Source organism: Leuciscus leuciscus (genome assembly GCF_965113295.1).
Source record: "Leuciscus leuciscus genome assembly, chromosome: 21".
Lineage (NCBI taxonomy): Eukaryota > Metazoa > Chordata > Actinopteri > Cypriniformes > Leuciscidae > Leuciscus > Leuciscus leuciscus.
In genome coordinates, this window is record NC_138745.1 from 29,803,039 (window position 1) to 29,816,922 (window position 13,884).

General features: G+C 38.0%; 1 protein-coding gene across 1 annotated transcript in view; it reads right to left on the minus strand.

The window, feature by feature from the left end:
• Positions 1-248: 248 nt before the first annotated feature.
• Positions 249-13,884, minus strand: part of LOC309485046 (heparan sulfate glucosamine 3-O-sulfotransferase 3A1) — a 34,567-nt gene continuing 20,931 nt past the window's right edge. The window contains exon 2 of the mRNA XM_082151650.1: positions 249-2,511. Within this exon, the coding sequence (XP_082007776.1) occupies positions 1,890-2,511 (622 nt within the window). The 3' untranslated portion in view covers positions 249-1,889. The remainder of the gene's footprint in view (positions 2,512-13,884) is intronic.

Genomic DNA, 13,884 nt, shown 5'->3' on the forward strand with positions numbered 1-13,884 from the left:
CCTGGAACTGTCTGGCGTGGACAGAGATAAGCTAAGACAATGAGGCTGGATGGAGCAGGACAGATAGGACTGAAGCCAGTGGAGGATGAGGGCTGCTGTCTGCTGCCATGGTCTTGAGCCTTTCTGGAGCCACAAAACACTTCATTTTAAAATAATTTCATTTATGTAGCATTGACTAAGAGCTGAGTGTCATAATTGTGAGCTAATAAGCTCTGTATTTAGGTGTAGGATAGCAAATAGAATCACAGTCTGGGAAATGTTTTTTTATTTACATTTTTTTATTAAAAGTGTGCTTTATAAAATCCAATATTCAAATTAAATAAACATAATTATAAAAGAATAATGTCATTGATAATATTGCAAAGGAAAAACAATTATTCACTCCCTCTGAACTTAAAGGTGATGCATGTAATTTCTGCACCGCCAAAAGCAAAAGGAAACAAATAATAATGACTTTTTAAGTTTCTAAACAGGTAAACTCACCCCAAACTTTTTGAGGAACCCAACCTATGGATGGCTTTTTTTAAAGGTGGGGTTTTAAAGCATTTTCACATTGAAAACGTACACAAATCACCTTTAAATTGAGTGTCACCCCAGTCACCTTCACGGCCCAACTGGTCAGCCCCGGAGGAACTTAGGTTTTGGCGGGGCCTAAGTCCAAGTCAATTCGGGTGACCAGTTGGAAAAGGGCCGCTGAGCTCCAGGGCCTTAACAGCCCACCTGGCCTCACTCTGGTCGGTGAGAAGAAATCAGACAAGTTCAAATATGACCGCGATGGATCATATGAGGCATTGAAACACTATTAAGTGTCTTAAAGGCACTGCTGCTTTGTAACAGTGTCTTTCTCTCTCACACACTCACATCATTCACATAGCTTTAAATGGACTCTTAAAAGCTTGCCATCCAGTCAAATCACAATTTGGACAAATATTTGTTTGTACCAAAAAAACTAACCCGGGGGAAATGCCATTGCATTCTGCATGTTTACTTCATTGGCAGCCCTATTGTTGTCTTTTGATCCGTTGACACAAGGACTATTTTTTAAATAACAATGTTTCATAAATCTCAGTGAACTGGATGGTAAACATTTAAATGTGCACATTTTTAGACCACATAATTTTTTTTTGAAAAGGCATTGTGTTATATGGTTCAAAATACAAAAGAAATCACCCCTGCACATGCAAAAAAGTGAAGGGAGGTGTTTAGTGAAGATTAAAAATATGTAAACTGTATATGTGTACATATATATTTTTTAATAAATACATTTAAAAAAAATACACATTTTTATTGTTTTGATATTTTCTTCCAAATAATTGCAAAGCTATATAAGCAGCTATTGTTTTTCTACTTTAAATATGGCAGAAGGACTAATCTGATCTCCAACTCAAGACATATAATTCACAGTTCAATGTCCAAATGCATAGTTCTAGAGGGATCTCTTCAGCTTTCAGCTGTCTCTCTTAGGTTCTCTTACGGTACAGTATGTGGCCGTTGAAATGACAAATATAGCAAAAACCCAATGGTAAAAAATAAATAAATAAATGCCCACACTATTTATCAACAAAGGCAATGTTAATTCTCTTTTTGTCTGTTTCTTTTTGCCTGATGAGGATGTAAGAGGTCAAAATGTCACATTTGAATCTGGAATCTGAATAGCAGTGTGAGGACATTTACTCTTGTTTTTGACATTTGTTCAAAGTTCTGTACCTAACTTGAGTTGGATGTGGACTTCTCTTTACACTTTTCCACAGCCAGATTGGGCCAATTTTGGGCAATTTTGATTTATTTTTTCAGAGAGAGGAAATTCTCATAGTTATGTTGCTGGTGAGGTCACAGTAGGGTTGTTTCTTCCTTTTTCCAACATTCAGGGTCTATCTCACGGTCTACTGTTAGTCATCCCATCCAAATTTCCTGCCAGTCATCTGGTAGAACTTCATGTTGAAAGGCCTGTAGAAGTCTCGAAGTCTCTGCACGACCTCAGGGTCAATGTTTGGGTGGGTCCGCCCTTTGGTTTTACCCAGGCAATGGGGCTTGCTGCTGCCCTCGGCCTTTTTGAGACAAGGGAAGCCCTTGGTCTGGTTGAAGTAGAAGTGTTTGTCTGTGATGATCCTCTTGAGCCCCAAGAAGTCCTGCACGCGGCCCAGCTCTCCGGCCGGGTCGCTGATCAGCCGTTCTCCGCTCACGAACAGGATCTGGCTCATGGGGAAGAACTGCAGCCAGTTGTCCAGGTGTTTGGCGTAGATGCCGATCTGAATGGCGCTCCACGAGGTGTCGATCAACCCTGTAGTCCTGTTTTTGAACGTCAGGCTCTCAAAAGTAGGAATGTCAGGCTTCTTGGACAGTGTCTGCGTGTAGTCAGAGATGGCTCGTGTGACGGGGTCCCGGACCACCACGATCAGTTTGGTGTCACGGGACAGGGCGTAGATCCGGGCCGGAGCCTCGCGGGTCACAAAGTAGCTTGGTGTTTTCTCCATGGTGATCTGGCCCTCCAGGGTCTTAGGCATCAGGTCTCTGTAAAGAAACAGAGATCAGTTGATGAAATTATAGCAACAGTTATGCTAACAGCTAACATGTACACTACTGGTCATAAGATAACGGTGTATATATATATTTGTATATTGTCATGATATATTTTTTAACATTTTACAATATTTTTGTCAGTAGTTCAATTGGTAAACTGTATCTAAAGCTTTGTTCTCTCACTCTAAAACAGCATCTAACACTCAGAGTTCTCAAAGTTGACCTCTGTTCATTTCTGAGAGAATGACTGCTTTTCTCAGAGGCTCTTAGTGCTAATTGAGACTCCATTAGACCATCAGGCAGTGACCTGAACATCACATGACCCTAGACCCCGTCTTCTATCATATTGGTTTCTTTCCCTTTGTAACACATTTACTGACAAGACAAATGATTCGCTCAAACTGCAAGACAGTGTATCTGACACACACAAAAAAAGTTTCTGCTCATGCTGGCTTTTAAGATAGTCCTCTCTTAAGAAAAATAACCATTTGTTTTGTTTCCATTACAAGCCAAGCAGGGGCATGTGATTTTTCTCTTGTGCTTTGCATTCTAGCCCTTTCAGATCTTGAAGAGGAAGAAAAGAGTCTAATCTGTTTGTCCATGCCGCTCTCACTCTCTCTAAGCCCACTGCTCTCTAGTGCCTTCAAGACACTGACCTGAACCAAAGAGGATAAAAGCAGTGGATTAATGATTTACAGCACTGCACTCCACCATTTAGAGCCTCATAAGGCCCGTTTGCTTCAAATTCAGCCCGAGTGCAGAATGCAGCCCTCAATTATTTATCTCCCTCCACCAGGGGGTTTAGGCCCTGACAAAATGGCCTCCCTCAACCCCGATCTCAGTTTATGGGCTGTAATTGCATTAGTGGGCCGGGGTCAGTAGCTTTAGATAGCCCTTTAGGTCACTCTGAAAAAGGTCCTTATTTTTCATTGGCAATTGTATTTCTTGTCACATGCCACCACAAATTCATGCCTCCTGGTAAAAACAAGAGCCCAGCGACTGTCCAGCATGTAGCAGCGAGTGTTTATGTGCTGTGCAGCTGGGCCGCTTCGCTCAAGTGAACACCGTAGGTTTCTGATTGAGTCGGGCTTGCAGCACTCCCACAGACGGAAGTTGTTACTGGAGCACAAATTAAAGTGGTGATGTAACACACAGCAAAACTTTTTGCATGCATATTAATAACTTGTTTTTCCATTTAAGCCGATGTTTTAACTGACTTTCAGTATGCTTATAACAGGTCCCCCCAAAATAACCGAGGATAAAGCGTTTTGCTCATGAGGATAACGATAGTTCGATGAAGGTTTGAGGTACTGAGGTTTGAACTTTCAGTGGTCATCAGCTAGGAGTTTTAACCACCAGCTACACAATTACAAAATCCCAGGTACTATTATTGCTTGTTTTTTTCATTTGCTTTTAGTTATTTATTATTCTTTTATAGTTTATTAAAATGTGCAGCCCTTATGCTAAACTACCTGACAAAGTGTAATGTACTGTAAATGTATATTGTCTCATCATATTGTTTTGAATTTAAATGTGACATTAATGAATTTGTTTGTTTGTTCATTATCTATAGCATGCATGTACATATTCTGTTTGACAGGTTTACTGAACTACCTAAATTTACTACTAAATGTTTCTAAATATGATGCAAAGTTACAGTACATTATGAAGCCAAAAAGACAAATGTGTTTGTATATATATATATATATAATTCATGTGGTGTTGTAAAGAATTCAACACAATTTAAGTAAGCCGTATGAGCTCCACATGTGAATTTGTGACTAATTATTGATGGGTAGATTCCTAATGGCCAGGTGGGCCCAACTTGCTGATGTGGCATCATATCCTGTAGGTTGTAGGGGCATCAGGGACAAACTTTGTCCGTTGCAAAATTCACAACATTGCCTCTATTATGAAATAGACATGAGCTTGGTCCAAACGTAGCATTTATATTTAATAAGTTGCATCCTTCTTGTTGTCAAGGCAAAGTAGTTGTGCTGAAAGTAAGTCCAGGTACCACAATCCCACAAATTAATTTAAAATAGTGGGTATGGAAACTCTATACAGGTGTCATTTTTTGTTACTTACTACAGTTCAAAGTTTGGGGTTTGCTCTTATGCTCACCACGGCTGCATTAACTTAAAAACAGTAATAGTGTGAATATATTATTACTATTTAAAATAACAGTTTTCTATTTTAATATATTAAAAAATGTAATTTGTTCCTGTGATGGCAAAGCTGAATTGTCAGCATATATAATTAAATACAAATATATATTTTATAAATATGATTAATATCATTTTTATTGTTTCCCTCTCTAGCTCAACAGTGCCCATATGCTTGAGTTTCATTCTTTCATTTTACAAAAAAAAAAAAAAAAAAAAAAAAAAAACCTGATTGCTATCTTTCTCCTTATCTGTTCCAAGGATGAATGGAAATCATAGAGGTTTGGAAACACCATTAATAAATCATGACAAAATATTCCTTTTAGGGTGCACTAACCCTTAAAAATATGAAGAAATGAGTAAAAGACGGGAATAATCTTTTGGGATGCGATTGTTTGAAATAGACCAGCAGTCAGAATAAATCTTCTTTCTGTCACAGCACAAGGCCATTTCTCAGACATTAGAGCCCGTAGAGAGTTTAAAAGTTAAACAAACTCTTGTATCAAATGATATAATTGAGAGAGAGAGAGAGGGGAGGGAGAGCAGGGAAGACATAGCGAAAGAGAAAAGATGGACAGCTTTCACAGCTTTACCGTTCTCTGAGGGACAGTATAAAAGGGAGGGTGCTAGAGAAAGAATATTTTTCTCCATTCCCTGGCAAGGGAAAGTGAGGCTTTCTCTAACAGATGTTTATTGGCGGCGCAAATGATGTAACACTTGAAGTAGCGTTGCCTCCGAGCACAAATGATTTACAGTCCTTTCAGAGCAGTGTTTGATGTCTTCTTCACGCTGTATGAATATGACTCCCTGAACACACATTCAGCCATTTAATACAGGCAGAAAGCTTCAGCCATTAAACACATCCGGTTCATTGCAGGGTCCGACACGTAGCGATCCAACTGAAGAATATCAGCCAAATGCTTTGTCTCATATTATGCAGACAATGAGCTTTAAAGGGACAGTTTCACCCAACAATATAAATTGTCATAATTTACTCATCCACAGGTTGTTTCAACCTAGATGACAATTAAAAACGATGCAAAAAGGACTATACAACTATTACAACATACAATCTAAGAGAAGTAGTGATATTTGATTCATGTTTTTCATGTTTGAGTCACATATTTTTAAATAATCATTTGGTTTTTGAGTTCAAAACAGACTCAATAATCTGGTTGAATTACCCACTTATTGGAGGGGAAGGTTTTTTTCCCACCTAGAGCTATTGTATGACTTCAGAAGACGTGGAATATAGTGAATGACTAATTTGAAATATTGTATGGTGATTTTTGTGTCCTTTTTGAAGCCTGAAAGCTTAAGTTCATCAATTTCACTGAAAATATTCAACAAAATTAAACTGCTCCACAGAAAAAAGAAATTTACACCAGTTTGGACAACGTGAGGGTGAGTAAATGATCACAAACTTTTCATTTTTGAATGTACTATCCCTTTAAGCAAAGCAAGTTACATATATATTGGATCTTGATAAGTCCAAAATCAAACTAATTAAAAAAACAGTTTCATAATATTACAAGCTGCATGAAAAAAATTTGAACAAAATGGCTTGAAAAGGCACTATAGCATATTGCACAAATTCATTCAACCTTTTCTTAAAGCATTCTGCTCCATTTGTGTTTAATACAAATGAACTGCTGCCAAGCATCTCTCTCCATATCAGGCCAGATTTACGTCTTCCTGCTGTAGTGCAAGTGTGGCGCACAGGGACAGACGGGGGCACAGCGAGTCAAACGGGCGGTAATCACAAAAGGCACGAGGGTACAGAGGCCACACCGCTGTAGATTCATGTCTCCCCATAGAGAGGTAAAGCACCCATAAATATCTTCCACAACTCCACGCTGGCAACCAGGGCAGATAATTGTCAGATAATTGGCTCAATATTTCTAGCCTCTGGCCAGACAGTCTCTTTCTCTCATTCTTTCTCTTTTTCTCACCGCTGAACTCTAGTGGAGGTCAATGGAGTGTGTCTGTGATTTACAACGACCGTCACAGTCTTAGCGTGTGTGTTTTGAAATAACACAAATTAACTACAACTGTCTGACTTTGTGACCCTGTCAGCCGGTACTTTATGTAGCTGCGATGGTTCACCTGTCCTGAAGCGGCCCGAAGTTTGCGAGTATATGCGAGAGCGAATCACTTCTGACGGACAGAAGAGCAGGTGAGTGCTGGAAATGATATGTGTTTCCACTCCGAGATCACTCAACCATCAAGAAGGCTCTGGCTGTTGTGAAAGGCAAAAGCTTTGCAAGCTGTTATTGTCTGACATGTCTGTGAGATTTTGTTATTTGCCATCCACACAGTTTAGTGGGAGAGATGTGTAGATTTGTCATCTATTGTAGTTTTTTTCACTTCACTTTTCAAATTTCCTGCACTTAAGGCAAAGAGTGAGATCTGTGTGTGAGATGTTGAGCATTTTACTTAAGGCGAGACACGGCAGGCAAAAACATCGTTTTTTTTGTACTGGTCAATTTTGAGATTTTTGGATATTTGTCTTCAATAGCATGTCTTCTTTCAGACTGTGGTGAAAAAAAGTCCGAAATACACATGTAGGTCTTTATTTTACTACACTTTGTCTGTTTGCGTCAGTAGATTTCGCATAAATTCAACAAAAGTTGTCGTTGCAAATCATCCCGCCGATCCGCGATCTCTGTCTGCTCTCTGTCATCACAGGCACCGCTGGAAAGCTCTCTCTTCACTGTACAATGCTGTCGGATCCAAATATGGTCATTTCCTTTTCATCAGCAACCAATCGCGAAAGTAAAAGGGCTGAATACGCAATCTCATTGGCTGATGATAAATCTTTAAAGCCCGTTTTCTCAAAATGACTTTTCTCTCACACTCCAAGTACGAAATCTCCACTTCAGTAGCACCTATATACACCAAACTTTCCAGTCTTGTGCCTAGTTATATTATGAAGATATTTACAGAGGGATTTGTAAATATATTATTCCTAGCCTGATATACATAACATTTTATTCCAAAAAACATGGCAAAAATATTTTTTTTAAGGCTATTGACAGTATTTTCTGATTTACAGCATAACAAAAGTAGATATCCATAAATCCCTCTGTATTTTTTTTTCCCATCTAATATGTGAACACAATGAAAAAATAATTTTTAACCTGGCTTCATCCAACACTCAGATTTCGTTTTTTTAAATATATACAAATTAGCGCATATTTAATTAGATATTGCCTAATTTGCATATTTAAACATTAAATTACAGAAAACTTGTAATACATTTTTTTCTCATCTTAATGTAGGTAATCAACTGGGAAAGTTTCATGGTGATATCTGCTAGTTAAAAATTTTACCCTATTCAACTGTAGTGTCTCGCCTTAAGCAATACAGATTGTATTAGAGTGGCGGAAGTCATTGCATCATTACCATTACACAGATCTCTGGAATACTTGGTTCTGATTGGTCAATCACAGGATTCTGCAGTTAAATATTTGTCTATATTGTAATGACTGCTAAATCACATAGTTGAACAGGCTGTGATAGGCGTCGTATTTCTATAGGTAGATGTGGATCAGCTGATGCGAGCTTGACTGACGGGATCTGCCAGAACTAAGGATTTGCTTTATCACAAAATAATAAATAAATAATAAAATCATTTTCATTTTATTTAAATAATTTGATTTTAAATATATAATATAAATAAAAAGGTATTTTTATTTTGTTAATTATAATAGATAGATCACATTAGAATGACCGAACATGACCATCCAAAGGTAAGGTAATTCAATCTGAGTTTAGGAAAGTGCAAAATTAGCAAAAAAAGCTCTGGAATTCAAGCTCTTGGATTTATAGCTGCAGGGAAATCTGCAGAAAGGTTTACTATATTTCATTTCATAAAGCGAATAAACTGGATAAAACTGTAGGGACATATTTCTCAAGGAGACTAAATATGGGAGATGAAATTTGAAACAAATGGCTCATTTCATGACATATTCAAGAATGTGTACACACACAAAGATTTTTACTGGTACCTTAATTCAGTCAGTGATTTAAACTCCTGTCATAATCCAATAAAATCTAATTTAGGCATTTGAGCAAAGTTTCCAGACCACACACACACACACACACACACACACACACACACACACACACACACACACACACACACACACACACACACACACACACACACGCTGTACTTTATTCAAAGCACAGTCAAAATGGGCCAGTCCAAGTGCACACTGAAAGAAAAGTTCTTTTTCGCTCTACTTTCACTGTAATACGAATAATGGGGAAGCCGGAATTCTTTATATGCCTACAGAAATTCTATATTGAATGCTATTTATTAAACCTTATTTTGGACAAATAAATCTGTCCACAGGAAGTGTGGTAAAGTGTTGGTTTGGTGTGTTGCAGGTGTTTTCTTTCTTTCTTTCTCCCCCCCTTTCTACATCAACTACCTTTGCACAATTTCGTAAAAATTTTATAGAGTTAGCTTTACAGTCTGTTCTTATAAATATATCAGCAGCATTTTAAGCACAGTGTGGCTTTCTCTGTCGCTCTCTCTGTCTACGTCTCTCTGTGCCTTGAGTGAGTCCCAAGTTTATTGTGTAAGAGAGGAAAAATAAGCAGTATCTCTGTGGCAACCTTCTTTTGAATAATTCACCCTCTCTAACTGTAGAAAATGATGGGCTGGAATGAAAGAAAGAGAGAAACCACACTCTGTGCCATCAGAGGATGAACATGCTTTTACGTTCCACCGGTTAAAATCCACACCCACACACACATACACACACACACACAAACACACTCACACACAGACATGAAAAACCTCTTCTCCTCCTTACGGCCTTCCGTTACGAGATGGGAAACTTTAATGTTGCATTTGCTTTGAGGGAAAACCCTGACCGCTCCTCTGATCCTCTTGGCAGCTAAACTGGGCTGTGGATTGAAAAGTGAATGCTTGAAATGAGCCGAGTGTGGCTGAAGACATTTGTGGATTTATAGTCCTGATCCCCCACCCCGCTGCCGTCGCAGAAACAGACCAAACAGCATGGGTTACTAGAGAGGCATTTCATGCATTAGTGTGAGTGTGTGCAACTGGAGGATTGTCAAAGTGTCTGTGTGTGTATGTGTGTGTGTGTAGTTATGTTCAGGATAACATACTATAGTGTAGTATGCATACCCTGACCCTGTACTGTATGCATACAATATCCTTAATTTTCCAAAATGTGAAGTACAGCACAGTTTACTGCTTGGAATACTGTATGCCACAATAACCCTAACCCTAACCCTAACCCTAAACTGACTTGACCTTGACTTGAATGATCAAATAAATTACCACTGTGATTTTCAGCATTTCTTTAAGTTATCATGGGATCGGACTGCCTAAGATATTTTGGAGTATTATAATGGAATCTACACCCCTGGTCACTTTGATAATTGAGATGCAAAATAAATCTTTGCATATGTGTTTCCAAGTGTGTCCGGGTATGAGCATATATGTGTGTGTTTGTGTGGTAGGCTCAAGCTAAAGGCTTTGGTGTACGTTTGAAACTACACTTCAACATAGCATCTGCATTACTTTTTAATGTTTTTCTGACCCACTTGTTTCTGAGTTGCAGAGTCACAGTCATAGGAGTTACATACCAAATTATTCTTAAAGGTGTTAGTGTCTTACACACTTTCACTCTTCTTTTTCAGCATATTCAAGAGGATATCAAGAACTTAAAAGACTGATAAGATGCCTAAACTTAATGCCAAGCCTCATTTTTAGAGGTTTTGTATTCCCTGAAGATCAGCTTAATACCCAAGTGGTGCTGGTTCTTCCAACTTGTCCATGTAGAAGTATGATTGTAACAACTTTTTCAGTAAATCTGCATTTGAGGTACTGAAAATTCATGTCAAATGACTGGTCAAGTGAAAGTGTTTAACTTAATCGTTTCACTAGGTTGCAGGACACCATATGCTTATTAAGAGTCAGCACCGAATGGAAAAAAATAAAAATGTCTGTGTGTTCGATTGCTGAGCTGTGCAGAGATTAGTTAACTTTAAACGGCCTATTCTTTAGTATATCCTCTTCCATTTAAGCCCTCCGTTAAGAGGCAATGATTTTCTGCCAGGTTCAGTCTTTCTGCCAGGCGTGGATACGATCCTTCAAGAGGAAGCTGGGGACGATTAGACGTCTGTTACACCAGACCTATTAAAAATCCCCCAGTAAGAACCACATAAGGAAAAAAATAACAAAAAAACTTGACCTCTGCAAAACAACAATCACTTCATCCACATTCCAGACTGTTTGATTTCACAGTATTTTAAAGTAATACCTTGGATCTATAACTCCTTAACTTTATTAATAAGGTCCAGGTATACAGAGAGATGTACCATACCTATATATAATTAGATATGATTACAGAACAGTGAAAATATCTCTGTGTATTTTTGCTAAGTGACTTTTATACTGCTAGTTCCAGGCACTTTTTGATGATACCAGCACATTTAAGCAGAATCTTACTAGATTTGTCAGCAGTTGGAAAAATCTGTACAGATTGTACATTTGGGCTCAATACAGAAGGCATAACTTACGTTCACCGCTTCGACTGAGTGATTGTTTTGTATGTGCAGCTCAATTTAAGCTCGGCTCAGTTTAATTTATTATTTCAGTTTTCAATTGTCGGTGCTTTATAGTTTTTATTTTCAGGGTTTTATAATTTATTTAAATTTAATTTTAATATTAGTATTTTTGTGCTTTCAAACTGTTAATTCAAATAGCATCTGTAAATTTCTCAGGTTCGGGCAAGTTATCTCGTTGCATTTTCATGTTTGATTTAAAATTGTAAACCTTTATTGAAACCTGTATTTTGGCCACTTTTAGTTTTTAGATAGTTTTTGGATGCATGAAAATAAACTTTGACTTAATTAGCAAAAATATATATTCACAAATACACACTTTTTTTATGCTTGGCATGCTGAACCAGAAACACACATGCTGTGACCACATTATGTTCTTCTGTGTTTTCTACAGCTGAGGTGATCAAACCCAACACATATGGCAGCCATGCTGCGGTGATGCTCGCAGTATCATTAGTCTGGCACTCCTACAGTGAAATCTGCAGGTACTTGCTTCTTCTAAATGACTTTCAGACCTCTAGTACGTCTGCATATGCTCTCTATTATAACAGAGGCTCAGAGGATTCGCTCCACATGTCAGAGTTCTTGTTGTTAGTTGTGACGCTGTGGGTGAGAGACCTGCACTGACTGCTAGTTCAAGTTGTGCTCTAGGCTCTACTGTGATGTTTTGCTTGGTATTTTACCCCTTCTGTGTTCTCTATGAGGGCTCTAATATCATTGCCGGTGGGTTTTGACCCCTCTGTCTGCAGATGCAGTATGCAGAGTAAAGAATCAGGTTCTTCCAACTCTAAATTCTGATTAGATGAGCCTGCAGTACTGTTGAAAAACATTACTTCATTCGGTTGTAAATTCTGAGAATGTGGACTTTTTGCAAGTTTCATTCTTGACGGTTTTGGATATAAAAGAGGTACCCTGAAGCAGACACACTTTGTGGAAAGAGCTTGCACCAACACATCTGCTGTTATAAACAACCAGTGAATAATTTAAATAATAATTGAATATTTTGAAGCCATACAATAGCTTTCTGTGAAGTACAGACCTAAATTTATGCCATTATTCACTGATAATATTCACTTCCAGTGAGCCTATTAACCACTGTGAACAAAACATTGAGTCAGTGAGTTGAACTCGAAAACTGGATCAGTCATTTAGTCATTCATGAATACCGGTAGATCATTCAGGCTGTATTTGTGAACAGAATCAACTCCTCCATTGGAACAATATGACTCAAAAGAATAGTTTGGTTGTGAATTTCACATTGTTACTTTTTTCCTTACAGTTTTGGCCTATCCCTCGCGAGAATTGTATGGCTTCTAAAGACGTAGTATATTTATTAGCATGAGTCATATAGACTACTTTTTAAAAAGTGTATATGATCGTTTTATGGTGCTATTGAGTCCTTTTTGAAGCTTGAAAGCTTTGGACCCCATTGTAATTGCATGGAAAAACTGTTAAATTTCTTCTGTTATATTCCTTAGAAGAAAGAAAGTAACTCATATGTGTGATATTAGGGTGAGTAAATTATGACAGAACTGTTATTTTTGGTTGAACTATTCCTTTAATCTGTAGTCGACAATTTAAAAAAGTATAGTCATGTAGAAAGTTGGTCTCAGAGAGCCTCATTTGTATCGCGAACATCATGAATGAAACTTGCAAAAAATATTATTTTGTCTAGTCCACGTCCTGAGATTAGGACCAGAAGAGATGGTTCAGCATTCTCCCAAGGAGAGAAAATCATCAGAGCCACTATAAATCAAACTGGGTGAAGATGACATGAACAAGCTGCTCTGTGCTCAAACTCTCCTCTTTTGTGTGTTGCTCTGGTAACAGAGCTATAAATTAGACACTGTGCTCTCATTGCTTGTCTAATATGGACCAGCAGTTCTGAAACCAATGCCCTATGGCTGTGAAATAAGTCCAAGAGGCTCGTTCATCATCGGGATTTTTTAATCTGTTGAAATAGAGACTGATGTCACCGTTTGCTTCTGAGTTCACTCCCGGATCACTCCGTGTTTGCTGCTTCAGTAAAACTGAAGTAATAAAAGTTAATGTAAGTATATGACTTAATAACTAATAGTGTGGGGTATGCTTGTGTGAATGCAAATAGGGCCAGCACATGGGTGCACACTCACACACCACCAATGCTGTAAAGAAGGGAATTCCCAACTCAATTCCCGGCACCTGGTCCTCCCACAATATAAGATCATGTAGAACAGCAGCTGAATAAAGGCAGCCATTGTTCTGCTCTAAAGGCACCAAAACCTGTCTGTCTGTGGACAATGGTTAGTCAAAAGTTTGGGGACAGTTTTGAAAGAAGTCTCTTATGATCACTAAGGCTGCATGATCAAAAATACAGTAAAAACAGTAATATTCTAAATTACATTTTATTCCTGTGATGGCAAAGCTGAATTTTCAGCATCATTACTCCAGTCTTCAGTGTCACATGATTTTTCAGAAATCATTCTAATATGATGATTTGATGCTCAAGAAACATTTCTGGCACCAAACAAATGAACGGTACTGTAATAATTATAGCCACTGTACTACTGATTATAAAGTGTTTTATAATTGTGCCTTGTTTGAAATGTGA